The following is a 25,840-nucleotide window of genomic DNA, read 5'->3' as shown; positions in this document are numbered from 1 at the left end:
AATCACCATGTCTCATAAAGAAATTGCATCTAGAGTCACCCAAGCTGGTACATAAAGTAAAATATACCTTCCTGCACTAACTAATCCCCCAGAGGAGATTAACCCTGAGAGAGGGCAGTTAAACTTGCTTCCACTGATCTCTCCTTTAGGCTTTGTCACCTGGCGGGAGCAGCTTTATGTTGTTGTGGTCCATAGGCCCCATGCAGATGGAGGCAGATCAGTCGATATGCTGATTAAGGAGGGTCCTGATTCAATGCCATATTAAAATCAATTTCAAGCAATTTCAATGGGCATTGGATCAGGCCCTGAATTCCCAGGTGTTCTAGCTACACTGCACCCTTGAGCCTGTGCCTCTCACCTTGTAGGCAGAAGTGGACCCTTTGAACCCCTAGTGGAGAGAAGGTTTCTCCCACTTTCTGGAAAAGGAGCCTTATGTTTTATCAATAGGGCACATAAAGATACATTAAAATAATTCTCGTCAGCCTCCCGTTATCTTTAAGGATGTATGGTTTATCACTCCACCAGCAATGATGGTAAGAAATAATGACACTTCTTTTTGTGAGCATTCATTCATTATTACTATTGGTATTAAGGTAGCACCTAGAGGCCCCAACAGTTGGGGCCCCTGCCCTCAGTGTGTTCGGTGCTGTACAAACCCACAATGAGAGACAATTCCCATCCCCAAAATCTTAGGGTGGGAAGGGAAACAGAGGCACAGAGAGGTGAAGTGACTGGCCCAAGATTTTACAGGACAGCTGTGACTAGAACCCAGGTTTTCTAATTGCTAGTTTAATGTCTGAGCCATGAGACTACACTGCCTCAAGCCAGCCTCTCTCCATACATTCAGTCAATGGTGGGTCAAATTAATAACAGATTAATTTTGTCATTAGCAGAGTTCCATGTATGTTATTGCTTATTTAGAAGCCATGTTCCTCACACTGACATTTGCAGACTGCTTTTCTGTTGTGGTATATTACTCATCTCAGGAAAATCTCCAATTAAATGGATTATATGTGGGAATCAATCCACTTGAAGTTAAGTCAAAGTATCTCATTTAATGATAGGTTTGAGGAGGAGGCTTCATAATTTAGTGTTACAGATCACCACTTGCAATGATACATTGACTATTTGTGTTCTGCACATGTTCTTCTTTGCTAATAGGGCCTGATCCGATCCCATTGAAGTCAATGGGAGTATCTCCATTGTCTTCAGTGGATTTTGAATCAGGCCAGTAATGATCAGCCACAGTCTGTTATAAAAGATCAGAATGGAAATGATTTCTTAGAGTTTTCAAAAGCGCATTGCAGCTTGCAGGCATGCCAGTTAGTATAAACTGTAACTCAGTTAAGCTGCCTTGGCATTAAAGGCCAAATTCACCACTGGCACAATGGGGGTTTGACTCCATTGTGCTCAGATATCATAGAGATAAGTATAGTGCATGTATTTTGAAACAGTAATAGATTTGATAGATAGATATACATTAAAGTCATTGGAGTTGCAATCACTTATACCATCAATCAATTTAGTCTCATATGCCTAATAGAACGCCCTCTTATTCTTAAGGGTACATCTACACTACAGGCGGGAGTCGATTTAAGATACGCAAATTCAGCTACGTGAATAGCGTAGCTGAATTCGACGTATCACAGCCGACTTACCCCGCTGTGAGGACGGCGGCAAAATCGACTTCTGCGGCTTTCTGTCGGCGGCGCTTACTCCCACCTCCGCTGGTGGAGTAAGAGCGCCGATTCGGGGATCGATTGTTGCGTCCCAACGGGACGCGATAAATCGATCCCCGAGAGGTCGATTTCTACCCGCCGATTCAGGCGGGTAGTGTAGACCTAGCCTAAGAGGAACGTTTTGCTTTTATTCAGGTTTAATTTGTGAAGCTCACTTTTTATGGCTACACATGAAGGATTTGGCCACAGATGCCCATTCTGGCATGTCTGGTGCACCCAAAATTCCCATTGATTCCAAGGAGAATTTGGGGATGTAAGAAATAACAGCCTGAGTCCTTAAAGGTTCCATGTATCGAACAGGAGGATGCTTGAATTGATCCTTATAAGAGAATTATATGGTATTTGTTTATATACACTACAAAATGACTGTACAGATATTACTCAGACTTTCCACAGAAGTTCACTTTTGAGGTAAGACAAGCATATGTTGTGTCAACCTCAAAGGTCAATCATTCAGAAAGGTAAGAGGGAATGAAAAGTGTAAGGAGGTATTTATATCAGAGAAGTTCTTTTCCATCCTTTCTTGCAACTTTGAGTCCTATCCCTGGTCCCCCTAATCGCCTACAGAAGTATGTCAGATCTTTGATTGGCCATTGATGGCAAAATTGGATCATACATTTTTTTGGAAAGTAAAGATATCTTTTTCGTTATCATTAATAATATTTATTTTGGAAAAATATTTTAAAAATGAATTTCTTCATTAACAAAACAGTAAAAAAAACTCAAATAACATTTGCACAATATTCCATAAATACATTTATATACAAAAAATATAGTCACATAGACCCGAAGTGCCTTTGTACATATTTACCAAAAAAATTAAATTATAAAAAAATGAACATCACAAAATACTCAAGCTTTACAATTATCATGAAAATATTTTTACAGATTCAAAAAAATAACACACTTTTTTTCACCTAGTAAAAACACATTTTAGTATCAAAAAAGACATTAAAGGCAGTGTTTGTGTCTCTAATTCAAGAAAAGACTGGCTCGTAAGAATCCAAAATATACACTTCACACAGTGCATGCTTCTTATGTAGTAATTAAGTCCCTTCATTTAAATATATATAGAAAAGCAACTGACCATAGTGCAATGATAAAATTCATAAAGGCAGTGCAACAGTTATTCTTGAACACAGATCCTTGCCTAGTGTCCATCTTGTTTTTTTGCAGTCACTTTGCTAACTTCAGTAGAGAACCAGCTCAGCCTGAATTTAGTTTCTCAGCAGCAGTCAGTGAAGGAATCTATCTCCCTTTCCTCTTTCAGCAGCATTCATTGGGGCATATCTCCTTTGAAATTGTTTGAACAACAACTTTGCCATATCACTTCCGTTTTACACCTGTAGAGAGTTGAGAGAAGCCAAGAACAGAGAGAAGCAGAGTTTAGTAAAACATATAGAGGATCTCAGTGATTAAGAGATGGACAGAGATCAAGGAGTTCATCGGTGTGCTAGGGCAGAAGAGACTCCACAAATAAGGGATGACTCATAAATTAAAATTATACTGCAGCTGTGTCCCAATCCTGCAAGCTCTCTGTGTGTGGAACTCCCACTGAAGCGATTCATTTGCAGGATTAGGCTTTATCTTAAAAAAAGTTATCAGTTTTACAACCTCCACGCGAAAATAAACCCACAGGGCCAGATCTCACCGAGTGTAAATTGGTATAGCTCCATTAAAGGCAACGGAGCTGTGCTGATCTACACTAGCTCAAGATCTGGCTCAATTATTTTTATTTTCTTTTACAACCATTAGGCACTGTACTAACCTCAGTTGCTATGATGCATTCATCTTTCTCTTCTGATATGACATACACCGACTGGTACTTTGTGTCCTTTGAAGTGGAATATACTGATTCTGGTCGTTTTCTTTCAGAAGTATCACTATTGAAGATAAAACCAACAACAACAAAAATCAGATGGCTGCTACTAGTACCAACTAGGAAACATATACACCCTTTACAGTAAACTGTTGCCCCAGAGCTGTTATCTGAACTGTACCTCTTTAGTGGTACTGCACTTTTCTCCTCTGCCTCTGAATCGTATGTTTCACACTTGGCTTCGCATTTGCTGTGTTCCTCTTTAACAGAGTCCTCATTCTTAAGTTCATGCACCAAATTGTAATCCACTGATGGGTATCTAACTTTGTAGCCATTTTTATCAGAGTTATCACTGTGAAAGTCTATTTTCTTATTTGTGTTTTTAATCTGAGTGGCACCAATGACACTTATTGAAATGTCCTTTTCGCGTTGGCAGTTGGCCAAGTTGTTCATGGTCTCTGTTTCACTCCTGCATGCATCAGGCTGATGGTGCCTCTTTTGCATTTTGAGTCTGACACAGACAACAATAGCAGCGCACCCCAGCAATAGCATCAGGACCAGAATAATCCCAGCACATACTGCAATCCAAGGAAACTGTGCATTCTGACCTTCAGTGTACTTCTCAGTGAAGTCAACAATTACAGGTCCCTGAGGCTGTTCAGGGAGCAAAAACTGGCAGTTGAGTCCACCATATCCCCGAGCACACTCACACACATAACGATTGTTTCTTTCATGGCAAGTAGCCCCATTGTGACAAGGGTTGTGTTCACATTTGCTGACTGGAGCACTACAGTTCTTTCCATTGTATCCTGGGGGACAGGTGCAAGAATAGTCATTAATTCCATCTTGGCAGGTTCCACCATTCAAACAAGGAAAGGAGGCACAGTCATCCAAATTATCATCACAGTGTCTTCCAGTAAAACCAGCCTGGCATTGGCATATGTAGGAATTTCCAAGATCAACACACTGGGCTCCTGTAATATTAAATATGACAAATAATAGGTAAGTGTTTTTATAATATCAAGTAACAACTCTTCAGCTTCACAATGTACTTAAAATGATGAAAATCAAGGCCAAGACTTTAAAAAAAATGGATGCCTAGAGACAAATATGGAATTAGGACACCATTTCTGAACATCCTAGCTCACTCTTACAGTTTTTACCTCTGTTACCAGTAGCAAAACTTTTATTAATTTTCTAAACCTTATTTATTTTTCACCACTTATTCTGTTTACTTTTTTTGTGTTTTACTCAGCTTCATCGGTGAAACTAGACTGAATCAATTTCACACCTTGGTTTTCATGAATTGGCACAATGTTGCAGAGTTTGGACTGCAACCAATGTGGAGGAATATTTTAAAAAAACACTTTTTTTAAAACAAAAACAGCTTTACTACTGCTAAATAATAAAAATGTTTAGCATTTTGATGGCACATTTCATCCATAGAGCTCAAAACAATTTTACAAAGGCATTTTTAAAGTATTGCTATCCTCATTTTTTACAAATGTGGAACCTGAGGCACAAGAAGGCCAAATGCCAGATCCAAGTCATATTGAAAGACAATACTATTTATACTGTGGAGCCATATCATGCCATCAACTTTTAAGCAGAACTCCTCAGTTTAGTCAATGGAAGAGTTCTAGATAAAAACTAATGGCACAACTCGACGGGGAGTTCTGATTAAAAACAATGGATTGACCTGGCCTATGATTTGTAATTTTATTTTTATACAAACCCTCAACTACATGACAGTGTCCCTTTAAGAGACAAAGGTATATAGTTTGCCTTACCATTAGCACAAGGACTGGAGCTGCAATAATCAATTTTCTTTTCACAGTTAAACCCAGAGTAACCCAATGGGCAGCGACAGCTGTATCCACCATCAGGGTTGTCTGTGCATCGCCCTCCATTGAAGCATGGGCCATCAGCACAAGTCATAGCACTCAGCTCACAGTTTTTACCATAGAAGCCAGGTGGACAGGTACAGGAATAGCTGTTTTCAAGATCCTGTCGAAAAGAAAAGTTTTATTCAATTTAAGTAATTTAAAAATCAAAATGATTGTAAAACTGTCTTTAGTTGATCAGATGTTTAAAATATCATTAACTCCTTTAACTTACGGTGCAGCTTCCACCATTCTTGCAGGGGTTGGCATCACATTCGTTGATTTCAATCTCACAGTTGGAACCAGTGTACCCAGGACGGCAAGAACAAGTGTAGCTTCCCTGGCCAGTATTGGTGCAAGTGGCACCATTCTTGCAAGGCTTATGATGGGTACAGTAATTAAGATCTGAAAAAGATTTAAAAGGAGAGACAGATCCATAAAGATATGTGCTAGTTTGCAACTGTTGCATGGCTTGAATGAGGGGTACTCTAGAAAATGCTGTTATTTTCTAAAAGACAATCATACGCAATGATCAAGAACTTACCTTGGTTACAGAAAAGGCCACCCCAGCCTTCCTGACAGTTGCATTGCCACGGTTGTTGACAGGTACCATGAAGGCAACCTGGGTATCGGATGCACTCATCACAATAACGGCCTTGCCACCCAACCCTACATCTGAAAAACAAACAAAGGATTGTCAGATTTGTACTTCCAACAGTTAGAAATCCTATCTCAAACTCTGCAAACACACTGAAGCAAAAACCAGGAATCAAGTTTCCTAAAAAGCCTTCCGTGATCCTTCATGTGGGAAAGTCACTGAGTCTAACTGTAGCATCAGTTTTCATCAGTCCCAGCTACCTCTTTCATTACCTTAAACAAAGCTATTGTTCTAGATACTTATTTTGTTTACTATCATAACAAACAGCTAACCTTACATATACTACTGTAAACTCATTAAGTTAATATTAATGACACTCATGTTTGACTTCTAGATTAATACTTTGATCTGGTATTATCTGGATTTCTCAGGTTACCATCTCCTATGAAGAAAAACACTTAAACTAACCCTCAAATGACAAATGTCTTATCTAAGTCTAGAGCATCAATTTGACATTACGGACCAAAAAAAAAAAAAAAGAAAAACCTCTGAAAACTTACTTGCATTCTCCAGGTTTGTCACAAAACCCATGTTGTTCATCACATCCAGGCAAGCAAATTGCTGCAGACAAATAAAATATATAGATACATAAGCTCCAGGGTCAAATACATCCCTTCTGAAAATACAGTTTTGAAGTGTCTTCTGGGTTGGGACAAACCCTCTTTCACTAGTTCAGTCAGTTAATAGCAGCTGAGTTAATCTCTGAAGGCTGGTGGAGTATTGATCTTGCTTAGTAACTGGGTACTTTACTTATCACTAGGGATGAGCATTCTTCTTAATACAGTTGCACACAGACAAAAGAGGACTCACAATTGCTCTCTTCCCTACAGCCCCTCACCCCCCTTTCCTTCCCAGTGAGGGTCAGAAGTCCTTTTTTCCAATTCTATGCACACAGCTCCACCTCTTAATATCCCCAGAAAGTGTGTGTGTAGATAAGAGTGGACAGCTGGTGTGCAGGGTGCCAGTCCAGGACAGCTGCTCTATTGTCTATTCTCTCCCAGCAGCTGCCCCACTGCAACAATACCCCCAACCCCTTGCAGCCAATCGGGGCTAAGACATGCTTCCCCAGCAGCCTATCCCTGCCCAGATCTAATCTATGGCACGCGCGTGATTTCTCTGCAAAAACTTTTTTTCTTATTCAAATAAATAAGTCTAAAGTTCTTCCTCCCCCCTGCAAAAAAGGGGGCGGGTGGGCACAAACATAGTAAAGAGGTAAGCAGGCCAGAAGGAGGGAGGGTGGGGGAAAAAGAGACTTCTGCTCATTATTTCGCCTGGTTATGGAACTCATTAAGCAGGCACTGCAAAGTTTTAATTCAACAAAGCTAGCTGGAGACAATGACATGCGAAAGAAAGAAAGAAAGAAAGAAAGAAAGAAAGAAAGAAAGAAAGAAAGAAAGAAAGAGAAAGGCAGTGCTGATAATCAGATTGTCTCAAAACTGGAATGAAAGGAGATGAAAAGGGGTATAAGGGAAGCAAACTGGAGCCTGGAAACCTCACTTGCTAACCAGAAAACATTCTTTTTGCACAAACACACACACACTGCAGCCTAATAAATATGTTATTTCATATATTTTAGCTGATTTTTCATAAGACACTGAGTAGACTGTACAGCATGCATACACAATGATTCAGAAAAGAGGGGAAATAATCCGCTTGGTTACTGAAGAAGCAGCAATATACAAATATCAAAAGGTGCTGACATCCCTAAACAGTTCATCAACGAAATGTTTCCTCTCCCTCCACCCCCTAACCCTTTTGCAATAGAAACCTTTAATCCAGGGGCACTACAACCATTTAAAGCCTTACCAGGGGAAATTCAAGTCCCCAGTTTACTATGCAAAATTGTGCCACATAGGGCTGTAATCACCTTACTAGTCCCTAACACTAACAATAAACTGATACTGTTTAATATCAGTCCATCTGAATTCACAATTTAGCTCATTTTTTTTTTAACAAGGCAAACAGATAGGCTGTCTTGCACCCTACCACATCCAAATTGTTTTCTTCCTGTTACTCATCCTGATTTGTGAGGTTTGGAGGGGGGGATTCAGATGGTGAGTTATCTGCCAATATATTATTATAGACATACACACAAATTAGAATATTAGTATATACTAGAGTGTAGTAGAGTGGGGATGTGCACTAAATTTATCTTCAATGTATCTGACTTCTTTGACCACCTCAGCTGCAATCTGCTCCATCTCTGCCAGGGCTACTTCTAACATTCCAAACCTGCCAGCAGGGTCAAGCTTAGCCCTCATTTAAAGCTTACAGTCCTTCATGCAACACAAAACAAAAACACAACCTGCCTCCGTAATGTTTCATTGTTTCCCATAAATGTGTTTTTCTCTCCTCCCAAATTACACTGATCTGGGGTACAGGGCAATGTTCAGCCTCAACCAGCCCTCAGGCTTATGATCCAGTATATCATGATCTGACAGGATTAGAAATATGTTCTTTATATCTCTAGAGAGCATCTTGGACTCCTCCTTTCCAATGGGTGACAGCACTTGTTTTGAGCCCTATTAGGTTACAAGGTTGCACGATATCAAACCATACAGTCTTGACTTTATGATTGATGGATAAGCTACTTCAGCATTGTAGAAGTTCTATTAGTTATAATTCCTCTTTCTAAGGACTGTACCTCTTGACTCATGGCTTGAAGATACCCTGGCTTCCTGGTAGAAGGATACCATAAATAGCCCACATATGTTTTCTTTTAAACTTCCTAAAACATTTCTAGAATAACTTTTCTATACAATGTTTGGTATAAACAAAATATGTGATGGTGTAATATGGCATCAAGATGTCATTGGTGTAAGATTGGATCATTTCAGATTACTCACTTATGGTTTTGGTACTTCTGAGTAATGAGGTCATCCCATGGCTCATGCCAATAAAACCTTTACATAGCAGCACCATACCATCATATATTCCTTCTTCCTTGGTTTTTATTCTCATCTGGGACCTGAACCAATGCACAGTGAAATCAATGGAATGTCTTCCATTGACTTCAGTGGGCATCATAATGCATGTGACTGTAGCCAGGAGAAATTCAATAGTCTTTCTTTGTGGACACTCACGATCGGTGCAGTACTGTCCCTTCCAGCCTGGGTTGCAGACCTTCTCTCCACGCTCTCCGCAAGTGAAGTGGCCAAAGGCATCATCCCTGGGCCGGCAGAAGACAGAGCAGCCCTCTCCATAGTAGTGTTCATCACACACAAAGCGGTAGGAGTACTTGAGGTCAGTGCGGACACTGCTGTGCAGGTCCTGGGACCACTCCTCCCCCACTGTCAAATGCCTCTGTGTGGCCAGCCGACTGATAAGGCGCTCTGGGTTCTCTGCAAGGAGAGGGAAGGAAGAAATGCAATTAACTAACTGTGAGTCACGAGGGTGCAATGGGAATAACTGCAATAGATTACCTAGAGGAGTTCACAGGAGGGGAGAATTGTAAGTGCAGAAATGTTAAAGCCATGTGCTGACAGGGCTCTCTTTCTTATAACATTCTTATGAAGAACAGTAGAGTGAGAAAGGGCAGGGAGAGGCTACATTAACTGAGAAAGTAAGGAAAGTGAGCCTGAGAAGTAGCAGGTTTGGATTTAATCCTGGATTTGCACCAGGGTATTTACCTGTGTTGAGGTCATCGGGAGAATCTGTATGAAGAGCCTCAATGATGAGAGAGAAAGTGCCCTGGAAAATTAAAATAAAAAAAATGCGCACAAAATGAGAATCAAAAGTCAGCAAAAAAATGTGATCACAGGCAGCAGCAGCAGCCCCAGAAATATATGTGCCCAGTCAGTGAAACCCTCTAATCCCTCACTCCAGCCTGTTTTCACTTTTCTCAAGGGATTGGAAGAGCTTTTTGAAGAGTTGTTTCCTGGCCTGTTTTTTCAGCCAGTTAGTACAGGATATGGTGTAAAAAAGGGGGGTCAGGGAGGCAGCGGGTAGGATGTGAGGGCAGTTGCCATTAATCTTCGCACTTAATTTCCCCAGTTTCACACATTGGGAGGATGACTGGAAGATCCTTTGGGAATTTCACGCAGGGCTGACAATTTCTACAGCCTGCTCCGGGCACAGAAGTGGGCAAGGGGGGTGGGAAGGGGGGAGAATCAGGACTTCCCCACACTGGTGGGACCATACTTGTGTTGGCCAGGGACAGGAGCGAGGGAACCGCAGAAAATCAAACACACCCTACGGCTCCCACCGCCGTCCATTCATCTAACCGGCTCGCCGGTTCCATAGCAAGACACAAGCTCGCTGCAGCATGAGTCTCCCTCCGACCGGCTGTCCAGAGGCAGTCAGTACCTCCTGCCATCACCCCCACCCCCCAGCCCGCTCCCTGTGCTCAGGGCACCCCGCCCCTGAGCCCCCCCTGTGCTGCTGTGACGCACCCAGCCCAGCCCGTCCTTTGGCCACAGACTCTTAGCCACCCCCCGCGCGCTGCTCCGCGCTCCCCGGTCCCTGGCGCTCGCGCAGCCCCTGGTCCGTGGCGGGGCCGGCGCGGGAGCCGCCCGGGGTGGAACTTACGGGCCAGGTGAAGCCGAAGGGGAAGCGGATGGGGTTGCTGAAGGCGGGCTCGGCGCCGCCGGCGCTGTCGGGCACGCTGAAGGAGTTGGCTCCCAGCACCGGGGTGATGGCGCTGCCGTAGGTGCAGGGCGGCTCGGGGGACACGCTGGCCTGATAGTGCTTGAGGCACACGCGGAAGAAGGTCTTGCAGTCGCACTGCTGCAACCCGGCGCCAGGGCCGCCGCTCCCCGCGCGGCAGCAGTTGCGATTCCCCAGCAGCCCCTTCTTATTGACAAACTCCTGCAGCTTCAGCTCGAACACCCCGGAGCACCGCACCTGCGGGGGACAAGAGGAGCCATTCAAAAGGCGCTCGCCAACCGGGGGGGGGGGGGCATCAAAGCGGGTGCAGCCGCTGCCCTGCTGGGGCAAGCCCGCAGACCCCACACGCTCCGGCTCCGCTCCCTTAGGAAACACGCGCCCCGAGCCAGGGCCAGCTCCCCCTGGGGCTGGGAGACAAGCCTCCGCCAGAGAGGAGGCTCAACAGTTTGCCAGTCTTTGCAGCATCCCTCCCAGGTTTCCAGAGGGCCCCCACCCCACTGGTTAGCTTGGCAGTTGATATTAGCAGTTGCACTGAACAGCGCCCGGAATACAGACCCCAAGATCCACTTACCTGGCAATGGCAAAGCAGCACAGAGAGGATGGCAAGAGTCAGCATGGACTGACCTCCCATTTTGGAGAGTAGGGTTTTTCTTCTTGTCCCTTTTCTTTCCTTTCTTTCTTTCACAGGCAAAAAAAAAAACGTCTCTCAAGAAGCCTGGGCTGGGCAGGAGAAGCCTCTTGTCCCAGTGGAGTTGGTGTTAAAGTTTACCTCTTTCAAGAGTCTCTCTCTCTCTTTCTCTCACTCTTTTCTGGTGATGCTTTTAGGGACGCCTTTTGGGGAACTGACAGCTCTTCTGGCTGGCAAAAAAGGGGGACAGACTGTTTTTAAGACTGATATTCTAAACAACTTTTTCCTCTCTTTCTCTTCCAAGCCACGATTTTTCTCCTTTCGCCTAAAGCTTCTTCCCCCACCAGCCAAAACGGAGAAGAAGAAAAAAGCCACTTAATTCCCAAAGGAGGCAGAATAAAGGCTTCCCGTGGAAGATTAAAAATCAGCGATCTGGAAATCCCTGTAGACTAGGAGGAGGAAGCGATAATTCCCGTTGCCTTCAAATGAGCAGAGCGAGAGAGGGGGTTTGTGTTTTATCTGCGTGTGTGGAGCTGGCCCCTCGCAGATCAGGGACTGGGAAGTGTCAAACAGCAGCAGCAATTTGCAGATCACGTTGGACTCTTATCCCCTTCTCGCAAGATGCAAAGATCGGTCTCGTTATTTCTTGTGGTCTTTTTTTAAGGGATCCAAGCCAAAACCAACAATAATAATACTAATCAGATAATGTCTTAATGGAAGCGAACTGAGCGCGCCTGTGTGTGCTCCTGGGTCTCTCCTTGCGTGTGTGTGATCTTTGCTGTGCCTCTCTCCGAATGTAAAGCACTATGGATCTGCCTCTCATCAGGCGCCTGCCTCCCTTATATCCCGCCGGCCGCCTGCATGGCTAATGAGATGCAAATGAGCAGCCCCCCAATCTGGCTAGAGCTGTCACAAAGGAGCCACTTTTCCAAACCGTCCTCTCAATGGATCGCCAAATGGTCAGTGAGCTGTAAAATGTGCAATCCTCCTCCTCCTCCTTTACCCCTTTCCCCTCCTGCTCTCACCAAACGCGCTCATTTACATTCCTGCAAATTTGGTAACCGCAAGAATCCCCCTTCTGCTCTGGGGAGATGGTAACACCCTCTCGCAACATGCACAGAAAGGGAGAGAGCAACACACCCCAGCAAGAAAACGAGCTCCAAGCATTGAGATCTATAATTACCTCTTGAAATGTGTAAAGCACCACTGTGCCCCCAAAAAGTAAGTTGTGGGTGATAATGTACATTTCCAGAGATATCCTTTAGCTTAAAGGGGGAGGGCGGGGGTCAGCTTGACACACAGGAGAAATCTGATCCCTTTAAATTCACACCATCTTCCCCATGGTATAAGCTGGATCATTTAAAAAAAGAAAAAGGTCACGAATATATTTGTGGGACCAGAGAAGGGCTTTGGTGTTCTCCTTCCGGTTTCTTAAAACCAGGCTACATTCGGGGAGTAGCCGGGGCAGGGGGAGAGAATCTGGTGTTTCAAAGTTTGCAAGCTGGAAGGGGCAGGATGCTTACAGACTGATCATTATCCTGGATACACTATAGATATTTTCGTAGCGAAGAAAAACTGGGAAGAGCCATGTGTTAAGTTTCAGGGGGTGGGCAAACATTTGGGCTTTTACATACATATATATATATATATATCCTCGCTGAGAATGGTTTGCGAAGTGCTGAAAGAAGCAGTTAGCAAAGCCCATTTGAGTCCCATATCCCTATATTATTATTATCAGCCTCCTCATCAACCTCTCTCCCTTTTTTCCCCTCCTTCAGCTTAGTAAAAAGTGAGTTTGGTGTGTGTCGTTCGCGTGGCTGTCATTAAGGCAGTTTGTTATTGTGTGAGGGCTGAATCAGTTGGCTCTTTGTGCTCTCAGCTGTATGGTAATGTAGACAGCACCTGCTCTCTGCACAATGCAAGGGAGAGAAAGAGCTCCCCTCGGCGCACGCTACTGCCTCTACAACAATGTCCGCACATTTTTTTTAAAGAAATCCCGTCCAGCAACATCCCCCCCCCCATATTAAAAAAACAACAACTTTACACCAACAGCCAACTTCTTATTTTTTTACACATCCATCGGACACTAGAACTTTTGTTCCGATTTTAAAAACAAGGCCAGGAGTTTACTGGTGGGGGGAGGGCCTCTCATTGCGAGATTTCTTAATTATGGCTGAAAGTGGAAGATAAAAAGTTTGCAGGCGACTTTGGGATATAACTTGGAGATGGGTTTTCACTTTGTTTTGGGCCCTTTTCAAGCACCTAGATAGGCGCAGGCGGATTCATTAGGATGCAAGGTGTAACTGTCTGTGTAAATGTCATTTTAATTGTAACACAGCATTTCAGCACAGATTAAGCTTGTGTGCAAAGGAGAGGATTTGGCTACAATAACCTCACTGTAGGTATGCCGTGCTAAAAGCCTTATTATGGCTACTTTATTGGGTTGAAACGTGCATTTGCATGGCAAAATGTGACTTTCATTGAAGCAGATGTCTTGATCACAAATTATCTTACAATGCACTGGAAAAAATTCTCAAACACTTCTTAAAGTAAAATCACTGGTTAATACCAATTAAAAGAAAATCACTAATGAATGCATTCAGCCTAGCACATCCTGGCTATTACACGACTGTAACTGTATACTTCCCAGTGCAGCATAGCCTTTTTTTCCTCTGCTGGCACCCAAACTTTCCAAGTATCCGTGTCATTTAAACAAGTGTCAAAATATTCGCAACCTTTCACCTTTTAAATCTCCTTTGTTTAAATATATTTTTGGTCAAAAGTATAATTTATACCCAAATATTCCCCCTCCCCTCCCCGATAATAAAATCTTATGTGCACAGGAATGTTTGCTTTTAAACTACAGGTACTTCTGGGATAACCATTTTTAAACGTAGGATCTCATCCTGCAGTCTCCTATTAACACCAATGGGAATTTTGCCTGAGTAAAGACGGCCGGATCGGACCCATTAAGCATGTTCATGCCTAAAGAGTAAAAATCCACCTACACTTTCACCTCCTTTAAGTAAGGAACATGTGGATATGTTAACAGAAGATATTGAAGAGCAAGCGCTAGATTTAACTTGTAAATTACTCTTGCCACCTAGCGTCAATATCTTTTTTAATGGCTTGCCACTGCTTCTGAAACTTTGCTGCAGCCTCTTTTCCTTAGGAAAGCAAATCTGGTTCATATAGGTTTTCTGGGCACGTGAGAGGGGAAAATATGTTTAAAGTTGAGGTCGTCTGTAGACTGAGGTTAGAAGTGATATATCACCACAAATCTTTTAATCTGGGAGAGATAGAAAGTTCTCTCATTTGCATCGCTGTTTAAAAAACTGTAAATAAAAAGTTACACGCGCAAGGGCTTAAACCTACACACACACAAAACTTGCCCCGAATCTTTAACATCACCCTTCAGTATCAAGTATTTGTTAAATTGACGTGGCACAGATTTCTCGATTACTGCTGCAAAGCGTAACTGAAAGGCGTCGTAAAATCCATCAGAATCCTGCCCAATGCACTTATTCTTTTCCAACTTAATTTATGCCACGCGATTCTGTGTTGGGGAAATCAAGCAGAAAGCTCCTTTTTTGCTTCTTTTCCCCCCTCTCCCTCTCTCTTTCAGATGCTGGGCTAACGGGGAGACTGTTTAACTTAAGTGTTTCTATAGGAGGCTGTTGTAGTTTAACTCCTGCCCACCAGTAGCTGGGACGAACAAAGGAGGGACTCGAGGTCTAACTATTCATCCTTTCTCTGCACTTTAATTTTCATTGATTTTAAAGACAAGGGGAGCCCTTAGGGATTCGAGCTGAAGGGGGATGACACGCCTTTAGACGCGATCAACCCCCTAGCCAGCCATCTGCTCCTAACCAAATGGCGTTTTTTCACTCCCAACTGCATGTCTCTATACTCCTCTCACACTTACATACCCAAACCAGAGCCCCCCAAATGCAGAGGCAGCTTACGTTGAAGTATGTTAAACAGACTATCGGTGGCATGGCCACAGCAGCCAAAGTCCTGAGGTTGGAGGGAGGTAATAAATCCTCACCTTCCTCGTTAAGAAAATGCTGAAACCCCCTTTTAAATACTTTTTGATAACTCAGCAAATATACAGTACAAAGTCGGACTCATTAAGGAGCGGAAGACATCCCAGACGTTAGCAATGGGGATGGAAGGGAAAATTTCCCTGCGAATGGGATTTTGTTAATTCATGAGAATCTCGTGTAGGCATCTTGCTTTTTCCAATGACCTATTAGAAAAAGAGTTCAATAAGGTAGAGAACAGAATACATTTACTCGGTTTAAACATGTAGGACTAAAAGGTTGAGCCTTATAGTTAAACAATTCTCTAGAGCTGGGATCTTGCATTGTCTCAGGCGGGCTGAAAACTGTATATTTTAATTTATAGCATCCTGTAATGACAGGCTCCCTCTTCCCTTGAAAGAATTACGGCCCAACCACAGAACAACAAAGCTGAAAACTTCCAATCAGTCAAATAATCTTTTATTTATAACCATGCCAGATTATAGACATAGTCATTGCATGGTTTCTATTAATTAGGCTTAGTAACACGCATCAGTTTCTACAGGATACTGCTTATTCACCCGCTATTGGCTTGTATTTTTCTAGAAATGTATAACGCATAGCCATATGGTGCATGTCGACATATGCATGCATACGTGTATGTGTGTAGTTATGTGAAGCTGATTGGATATAATATTTTAATTGGGTAAATATTATTTACCTAAGTGTGTGTAGATGATATGTATACTACATATCAGATGACGTGCTAATACACAGAAATATTTAATATCCAAGTATATTTATAATGCATCTGAAGGTCCAGAATGGTTAGATGCGGTGAAGCAGATGCAATAGAACATAAGATCGTCTTCATACTTTATGGCAACGGAGATAAGGGTAAGTGGATGTGATTGAAAATAGTCCCACATAAACCACTGGCCTCAACGCACTTCGATGGTACTTTTTCTGATATGGCAATCAGGACGTAATGAGTATTATATCTATCCTTCTACACTTTTCTGATCTGGAAAACTGAAACTCAGCCGCCTCCTCGCTAGGAAGTGGCAGACCAAACGCTGGTGTGGGAAAAAGATTGTTTTTCCCCTGAGTGTTACGTAATGTAAGCTTTTCCTGTAACCCAGTCCTGTGTAAAAAATAGGGTGGGGAGGAGAAGAAGGGAATGTATTACAATAAAACAGTTATGGGGGTAATATGATTGCTCTGTATTTTCTGCTGGATATTCGCATGTTTTTATGTGTGAGGGGGATTAAGAAGTTTAGCATGAAGGTTTGTAGAAAGTTGCAAAGGCATGTGCTGATTAGAATAAGAAAGGGCAGTCGCGTGGCTCAGCTGGCACACAGAGAGGCCAGATGATAGATAAGCAGCTCGGTGGCTTCTCCCCCTCTTCCCCCATCCCCCTTTTTCAAATCGCAAATCATCTGCTCTAGCCCTCTCCTAGCCCCTCATTTTCATAACAAAGGTTGTGTGTTTACCTGTGATCCTAGAACCGACGGGGCATTCCTTTGTCTCCAGATCAGATTACTGCAGCCAGCTGCTCTTCAGCCCTTTCCTGTGAAAATCCGAAAGTGGCCCCTATATATGTTTTACTGACTGAACGTGGGGGGAAACCTTTTTCCTTGGCTCTGGCTGTTTGTTTGGTTGTTGGCTTGTGTCCGACTCTATTTTGGTTGTGGGAAACTGTGGTGAGGAAAGTTGGTGACTATTCTTTGTGTGTGTGTGTGTGTGTGTGCGTGCGTGCTGTTGCTGTTATTTCAAAATGGCAAGGATTATTGGTTGAATATTCTTGCAAGGGTTGAGGTCAGTCGCGTGCCGATGTCTGCCAGGGGAACATCTGCCGGTTCCTTAGGGCAAATTTAGCAAATGTGGTGTGCTCAGGATTACACATACCTCCGGGCCATAGAAGGAACAAAACCAAACACACACAAAAAGGCACGACAATAGACTGGCCCATCTCCCCCACCAACAGATTGCCATCGATCCCCCCAAAAGAGAAGCCAGTGTGACCTGCTCCGAACATCTCTCTCTCTCTGTGTGTGTGTGTCTGTGTGTGTGTGTGAGAGAGAGAGAGAGAGAGAGAGAAAGAGAGAGAGAGAGAGAGAGAGCATAGCTGCACATTCCATATCTTCTGAGGCTAAACTCCAGAATCTCATAATTGTTCTTAGATGTCAGATTGCCTTTCTAAATTAAAAATAACATATAAAATGTGCCGAAAGGCGTCTGTGTATATTATATATGCATCCCAACATAATTATATAAAACACACATGATCTTATAGAATACATCTCTTACATTTTCCTTTGTGTCCATGTATTTTATGCAATTTTAGTAACAATTTTAGTTGTTAATGATAACTCAGTATCAGATGAGAGAGAATTTTGCTGGGAAAGACAAATATGGACACAGGTTCTTTCTGGAAATTCAATTAGATTTTTGTTTTGTTTTGTTTTGTTTTGTTTTTGCTTAGCGCCTTTTCTTTTTATTTCTATTTTAAACGACTGGGTCAATGGTTAGAAATTATGTAAAAGGATTCTACACACAAGTTTGATAACCTGAGTCATTATATGTGACCTATTATACTTATCAATAATGGCCCAAGTTTTACAGTCCTTACTCGGGAAATCATAGGGAGTTTTGACGAAGTAAAAGACTCTAAAGTTTGACCCATCGGATAGTTCTCCAATTCTTCTTTCGAGAGAATACAAGAAGGAGGAAAGGGTTAAACGTTTCTCCTCCCTCTCCCTACTTCTTTTTAATTAACTCTAAACATCTCATCTATTTTACTCTCTAAAGCTTACTTTAAATAAAAAAAATATGAAAATGGTTTCATCTTGTTGGAAGAACTGCGGATAGGATCATTTTATTCTGATTATACCAATGGCGGGCTGTATGCACCAAAATCTCGTTACAGATCAACTAGTGTACAAGAAACACTTGGTCATTACAAGTGTCATCGCTTTAGCGCTATTTTTGGGTGGACTCAAACCATTAAAATAATTTAATTTATATTTTCCCTTTCCATTTTAGCTCCGCATTTGACTTCATGAGCACGATCATTACTTAACAAATTCTGATAGAAATAGCATTTTTACTGGAACAAATCTTGCTCTCCTTACTCATGCAACACTCCCATTCACTTGAAAGGGAGTTCTGCGTGAATAAAAGGAGCAAAGTTAGGATTCCTATCAATGATTTATTTGCCATAGATCTCCTTGTGAAGTCACAGAATGTGTTAAATCCTAAAGTCATGATTATGGACCGGATACTGAATGTCCAGTGGCATCGACTTCAGTAGGTACATGAATGTGATTCTAGACATTTTAGTTAGATAAGACCATTCTCTTTTTCTATCATAGTGGCTGAATTCATGGAGGGGGAGTCAGGGAAACCTTCTGTTCTTGTTGTTTGTTTGTTTTTTGCTTGAGCAAAGAGTGCAAAATCCAGCTCATAGTTACTTCAGTCTAATCTGTCTACTTGGCACATGAAGAAATCCAGAGATTGTGGCTCCTGGTTAGTTTCAATATGTGCTAGAAAAATATGATTTATTCACTGGTTATGAATTTTCAGAGAGTGGATCTAAATATTCCCATCACTGTAGCCCAATTTTAGTAACAATGTCATCTGTGTTCACTCACTACTATAGGGAAAGTGACCTCTTCCATGTTCCAAGTTTAATTATTCACTGTCATAAGCCCTAACATTTTAAACTCCAAATATTAACTTCATACATTATTTCTTTATTACTGTAATTATAGCAATTTATACTATACTATACTAAGGTTGAGAATAGTCTTTTCCTGTTATACGTATGGCCTAGTAATACAGCCAGTTTTATACTGCAGTTTCAAAACCTGGAAGTAATAATGCTTTGGGGTTGTTAATGCTTTGGGGTTTTTTGGTTGGTTTGTTTTCTTTGCACTTTCAAAACTTCCTCCAGTTTCCATGAGGTTATTTTTATTTTCTTTGTGGATCTCTCTACGAGTCTCTCTCTCTCTCTCACACACACACACACACACACACAGAGAGAGAGAGAGAGAGAGAGAGAGAGAGCAACTACTTTGCGGAAGGTGATTGTGAAAAGAGGATGGGTTTGGACTGGGCGGATCGGAGCTTTTGGAAATGCTCTCCCCTTTTCTGTGAGCATCTGCCTGGAGAAGAACAGATGTGGGCACCTGCGGTGACAGGCTGCATATGTTCCATCCTATTCACAGTCATTCAGACGTAGCCACAATGGTAAGCCTTTGTGTATGCAGAGTCACTAAATATATTAATCTCTACTCCCTTGAGCACTACTCTGTTTAATTTTTCACTGGCAATAACATCTGATCTAATCCTGAAATCGGTTCCCCAAAGTCCCTTCTTCCCCCCTGAAAATATGTGAAGTTATTTAAGCTTGCACCTGTTGCCTATGGGTTGGAGTAGGTTATGTGAGCATCTTGTGGGTTGAGAAAGGAGAGCTTTGCTGTTTGCACACACAAAGAGGGCCCTGGCGTTTTTATAACGATAGTATGTGTGGTCCACTGCTAGGAGAATAACCTGATAGAAACAAATGATATATGGGATGTATATGTAAAATATATGCAAGCACAAAACAATAATTATTAAATAAAACAACCAACACCTCCACTATTTCTACTCAGTGCCTTTAAAAATGGCACACAAAGTTCCCATGTATCGCTTTGTTTATTAAACTCTAGTGATTATTATAAACATCGGTCAATAGGCCACGCAGCCAAAAGGTAACATAAATCTCAGATGTAAGACTTAGATTTTTTGAACAATTTTGTTGCATGACTCTTTTATCTTATCATCTCTTATTCTATTTTGATTTGTTTTCGACCACAATGAGTCCTTTAGTCCCATTGTAGCCAGCACAATACGCATGGATATCAGGCTGTGAATGAAGACAGAAGCAGTTTAAACAAACCAGGCTCTTTCTTTCCTCTCTGCCCATTGTAATATGAATGGGCCTTCTGCATTCTGCTGCTAGGAAACGCTTTTTTTAAAGCCCAAGTCCAATAAATGGACATAGAGAAAGAGACCCCAATAAAAAACCTAAAGTATTAGAAAAGGGAGAAGACATATTTAAGCAAATCCTATTCACGTCAGCAAATTCTGAAATCCTAAAATGTCCAAGAAAACAAATACATCTTTTATAACGTTACCCCTTCCCTCTGCCCCACACATGTGAGGGGTAGAGCAAGCAAACAGGATCACTAGTAAGAACTGTTTTGAAACACAATGTTGCCTTTCAAAAGAAAGAGAGGCGTGCACATTGGGGTTTTATAATTTGGGATAACAGTAAGGCATATTTAGGGGGTACAGTTGGGGATAACAGCGGGACAACAGAAAAATAATAAAATACATCTTTATGCTAGGGTTACCACGAGAAGGTAATGTACCGATCTGGGGTAATAGACCTACTGTAGGCAGTGGGACGCAGTATATATACCATTGGGGAAGATATAGCGAGATGTAACAGATTAGAGCTAAGAGGTATACTGTATCGGAGTACCATGTGTATATGAAATAATAGACACTGCGATGTACCGTAAACTCCCCAGGGCAGGGTGCTCTGGTATGTCTGAACAGCACCAGGTGCAATGATGCTACATATACATAAATATTGGTATCACATGACAGCAATAGGTGGGATTTACACTGGGGGAGGAGGTGCCTTGCAGTTTACAGTGTGTGTCTGGGTGTTTCTCCGCATGCGTGTGGGAGCCCCCGCCCGCGCCAGTCTCCGCAAGCCCCTAACTATCTGCGGCTCTGGGAGGCGGGGGCCGAGCATCTGGCTGGTGGGAGAGTCACGTGCTCCTCCGCAGCACTTTCCTCTGTCAATCAGCGGCGAGGCACGTGCAAGCTGCGCGGCGGGGGCAGTGCGCGTGCGCAGTCCCGCCCTTTGGGCGGAAGCGGAAGCGTGGGTGGTGCGCGGCGGGGTCTCCGGTGTGTCGCTAGGTAGGGCCCTGGGAGCAGGTGTCCCTCTCCCCCCCCCCGTCCCAGCGGGCCTCTCCACAGCCGGCGGAAGAGTCCGTCCTGCAGCCTTAGGGGGCAGGGGCCCACCCCCAGAGCGGGCAGAGCCGTCCCGGGGCGGGCGGGCGTCTCCCAGCGCCCCCGGGGCCAGCCAGAGCCAGGACACACCCCCCCGCCCTCCTACCCACACTTACGGCCTGTGCCCTCGCCGCGGGAACGCAGACAGGCAGCGCTTCCACGCTGCCCCCATCGCTCCCCGCCAGCCCCGCCCGCCCGCAGGGAGCAGCTCGGGGGGAGGGCAGAGAAGCGCTCGCCACCTGGTGTGTGTTTCCTGGCCGTTGTGCCCCGGGACCAGCCCCAGGTTAAAAGGCCTGTACCGGGCCGTGCGGGCTTGGCGACAGGTGTGTTTAGATACAGTGGTGTGGGTCCGTGTGTAGACTCTCTCATTTCAAGGGTTCAGCGTGGTTTGGCTTCAGCTGGAACAAGACTGTCTAGGTACAGACTTACGCCTGAATGAAATCAGTGCCAGTGTAAGCACTGCTGACACCACAGAGTTCAGGGAACAGCAAGAAACAGTTGGGGCCTGAGTCTCTGTTTTGCTGCACCTGACTCGTTATTAACTAAGCGCAGACTGAGTGTAAGTGATTACCATTCTGCTGTGGTCATGGTTTACACCTATTTTTTGCTAGTGTAAATGACCACACAATATGCAGGACAGTATAGATTGGCTGCCTATTCCCTCAGGCCTGATCTGCTCTTAAAATGTAGATGATATAAGTGTGTCACTCTGGGGTGGTGAAAGATTCATGTCCCCAAGTGCTGTAGCTATCCCAAACTAGCCCCTGGTGTCAATGTGGCTAGGTTGATAGAAGACCACTCAGGGACCTGGATTACCTATAGCAGTGGTTCTCAACTTTTCCAGACTACTGTATCCCTTTCAGGAGTCTGATTTGTCTTGCATACCTCACTTCACTTAAAAACTTGGGTTTTGGCTTCAGCCCCCTGCAGCAAAGCTCGGGCTTTGGCTTTCTGCCCTGGGCTCCAGTGAGTCTAACACTCACCTGGTGACCCTATTAAAACAAACTTGCCCACGGTTTGAGAACTGCTGATATAGTATATAGAACAGTATAAACAAATCATTGTCTATGTGAAATTTTAGTTTGTACTGAGTTTGTTAGTGCTTTTTATGTAGCCTGTTGTAAAACCAGGAAATATCTAGATGAGCTGATGTATCCCCTGGAAGACCTCTGCAAACTTCCAGGGGCACATATACCCCTGGCTGAGAACCACTGACCTACGGTGGTGGAAAACCCCCTTCCGTCACTGTAAGAAGAGTCTATACTGTGATGCTATAGAGGCATAGCTGCCATAGTGCCCGTAGTGTAGACAAGGCCTCATTCTGTGTGCCTTGGATGGAGGAGTCTGATGGGGGCTGGAAATACATATTTTAAATATTTTTGCCATCTAGCAGAATAGTGTCTAATTGTTGAATGGCAGGCTTTTCTCAGCTCCTGACAGACTGCACTTTAGCTATGAGTCTAATAAAATTTGCATAATGATAGGTTAACTGTTTGGTGCTGACATACATGTAGAAAGCAACAGAGGGTCCTGTGGCACCTTTAAGACTAACAGAAGTATTGGGAGCATAAGCTTTTGTGGGTAAGAACCTCACTTCTTGCATCTGAAGAAGTGAGGTTCTTACCCACGAAAGCTTATGCTCCCAATACTTCTGTTAGTCTTAAAGATGCCACAGGACCCTCTGTTGCTTTTTACAGATTCAGACTAATACGGCTACCCCTCTGATACTTGACATACATGTAGGTTATATCTGACCACTGATTTTCCACCATGCCAAAATAAGGGTGGGCCACGCACATCTGTTTCTATATACAAAACTTGAAGCAAAAAGTAGTTCTGGTTATATAGCTCCTTGGAGAATAGGAGAGCTTCTATGCAGGTGTACACACTTGATATTTTGGTAATCAGGACACCATGATAGGCTGAAAATTGTATTTTGTTAGCAGTTAACTTGTTAGTTACCCAAGGAAATACTGTTAACAATAAATGTTTAGCTTTTTTGTGTGTTAGATGTAAACAAATCTAAGTACTCAAACCCCCCCCCGGTGCTAAAAGCCAGAAGCTCTGAGCCTCACTGCCCCCCACGGGGCTGAAATCCAGAGCCACAAGCCCTGGTGTCCTACAGGTCTGAAGCCCTGGTGACTGGAGCCCCCAGCCCCGCCTGACTAAAGGCTCCCCTCCCCCCCAGCTGAGTCCCCTGTTTTGGTGGCTGAAGCCCAGAGGGTCTCTCTCCCCCTGCCCCCTCTTACTGGGCCCTGGAGTTTTTATAGCATGTTGCGGGGGGCCTCAGAAAGAAAAAGGTTGAGAATCTCTGATGTAGACAATCCCAAATTGGTACCCTTGTCAGTCTCAGCAGGGAGTTTGAGGACTGAATGCACCTGGAGACTGAACTGTCTCACCTCTTAGAGGTGGTCTGTCAGGTCATGGTTAAGGCCCATTGGAGAGGTGGGGCAATGCAGGAAGCTTGCACTGCTGCTGTTGCTCAGGCTGTAGCTGTTCTGTGGTTAAAAAGACTTAAACCTCCAGTACTGTCTGTTATCTTTCACCAGCACTAAATTTAATGCACAAAAAGTAGCATTGTGTTAATTACATCTGCTTTGAGCCGGGGTTCTCAGACTTTTGTACTGGTGGCCCCTTTCACACAGCAAGCCTCTGAGTGTGACCCCCCCCCCTTATACATTAAAAATACTTTTTTATATATTTAACACCATTATAAATGCTGGAGGCAAAGCGGGGTTTGGGGTGGAGGCCCACAGCTCGCGATCCCCCCATGTAATAACATGGTGACCCCCTGAGGGGTTCCGACCCCCAGTTCGAGAACGCCGGACTTTGAGTATGGTTAAATGACAGTGTTGAAAATACTTATGGCAGCCAGCAGTCTGTCTATGCTAGGTTCCCCAGCATTGCTGTTATTGACATTACTGAACTAGTACTGGCAATAGTGGAAAGTTTTCTGAAAATGTCCCTAGTATAGCTTGGCCTTAGTTATGTGAGAGAATATTTCAGATATTGATATAGCCATGAAGGCTGGAGAGTATTTGCATGACCTTTAGACAGTGCTGCTTCTAGATTATTTAGTGCAGCTTCTTACTTCAGCACCTGGATGGGGAGAGAGTGTCTCCTTTTCCTGGATCTTCATAGCTAAAACTGTTGCTTGGACCCAGTGCATTTCTGCAGAAAGCATGTGGGTTCCTTTCAAAAACCCAGTGGCAGACCTCACCACATCACTTGGTGTAACTGCAAACAACAGTACCTGGGTGATGGAGGGGTTCTCTCAGTTCACAGGTCCAACTGTTGCTGGGTCTCCATGAAAATGTGATAACTTCCTTTTAAGGAACTCTTTATGGTGCAATTGTATACACCAGTACTCAAACTAAAGAGATGCGTAACTCCTCTTGTGATCACAGGTGCAGCTGTGAGTGAAAACCTCTGTTTTATGATACACACAGCTGGAATTTGAAGGACACCCACATGGCCCTAGAAATAGTGCTTGGGAAAGCAACACTATACTTTATATACCTGTGCAGTAGTGATGGGGATAAATATTTCTATTTTTACAAAAGGTAATATCCACAGTGTAGTTCTAGATTGCTTTAAACATTTAATCTCACTTCACACTGAAGGGGGTGTTTGAAAACTGCATGTGAAGGGTGTTACAACTCTGAGGAGGAAGAAAGGCTCATAGGCACCTTTTAGAGTTGTAAATTCATGATACTTTTCGTATTCAATTTCTTTTTTTTTAAACACTGAGGTAGTTTGTAAGTCAAAATGTGAGAAATGAGCAGTGTGAAAGACAGGAATACTTGTACTTGCTTAATTAAAACATGCAGTGAATTTCCTCACTGTTTGTGTGAGAAAGGAGAGGACAATTTTGAATAAAGTCAAAGTAAAAAGAAAAATGAGTTTATCTTGCTGCATAAAAAATTCAGTATCGTCACCAGCAGGTTTCGGTAGAAAATCCTTTGAAATAAAAAGCCTTTGTATTAGTAGAAAAAGACAGCTGTCATTAAAGCTATGTAAATCATTTACTATGAGCAGGGATTTCTATAAACAAAAATGGTTGTAGGTTTTAATTTTAACCCTTCTCCCATACTTATTTTCACAATATATAACTTGGGTTCCTTTGCATGTTTTTAAACACACAAAATGATGGGGGAATCCATATTTCTATTATTGTTTGGCAGTTTTTAATACAGAAAAATCTGATTTCATCCCTTCCTTGTATTAAGATTGTAGTCAGTATGTATATTTTTTTCTATTCAGGTTAATTGATTCATAATGAGCACGCATTATAGTGACCACTTTAAAGTGTTAATCCTTTTAACAGTCAAGTTATCATAAACTTACTACATATAAATAGGGACATAATTATTTAAATGTGTTCTGAAATTTAGCTTTTGAGTCTTGAAAATAC

At 43.0% G+C, this 25,840-nt stretch overlaps 2 protein-coding genes across 4 annotated transcripts in view; one reads left to right on the top strand and one right to left on the bottom strand.

Annotated features, from left to right (window-relative positions):
- Positions 1-2,412: 2,412 nt before the first annotated feature.
- Positions 2,413-12,702, bottom strand: DLL1 (delta like canonical Notch ligand 1). 2 transcript variants are annotated; one of them, XM_054024355.1, is made up of 11 exons: positions 11,276-12,702; positions 10,627-10,941; positions 9,729-9,789; positions 9,183-9,440; positions 6,600-6,660; positions 5,986-6,116; positions 5,677-5,846; positions 5,349-5,565; positions 3,740-4,532; positions 3,508-3,622; positions 2,413-3,082 (listed from the first exon to the last, which is right to left on the bottom strand). In XM_054024355.1, exons 1-11 carry the CDS (start codon positions 11,333-11,335, stop codon positions 3,077-3,079), a joined length of 2,187 nt encoding a protein of 728 aa, XP_053880330.1. In that variant the 5' UTR covers positions 11,336-12,702; the 3' UTR covers positions 2,413-3,076. The 2 variants fall into 2 exon arrangements, with proteins under 2 accessions (XP_053880330.1, XP_053880332.1); XM_054024357.1 differs by lacking the exons at positions 10,627-10,941; positions 11,276-12,702 and adding an exon at positions 10,290-10,344 and having other exon boundaries at positions 2,415-3,082.
- Positions 12,703-21,267: 8,565 nt separating this feature from the next.
- The window catches only part of FAM120B (family with sequence similarity 120B), an 85,555-nt gene continuing 80,982 nt past the window's right edge, over positions 21,268-25,840 (top strand). The window contains exon 1 of one of the 2 annotated variants that reach the window (XM_054023583.1): positions 21,268-21,333. The gene's annotated coding sequence lies outside the window, so the exon portion shown is untranslated. Of the gene's footprint in view, positions 21,334-21,362; positions 21,986-25,840 lie in introns of those variants that run through there. The other variant, XM_054023584.1, reaches the window with a different exon arrangement.

Source organism: Malaclemys terrapin, chromosome 3 (genome assembly GCF_027887155.1).
Source record: "Malaclemys terrapin pileata isolate rMalTer1 chromosome 3, rMalTer1.hap1, whole genome shotgun sequence".
Taxonomy (NCBI): domain Eukaryota; kingdom Metazoa; phylum Chordata; order Testudines; family Emydidae; genus Malaclemys; species Malaclemys terrapin.
The sequence above is the reverse complement of the archived record's forward strand: the minus strand, read 5'-3'. Positions and strand labels throughout refer to the sequence as shown.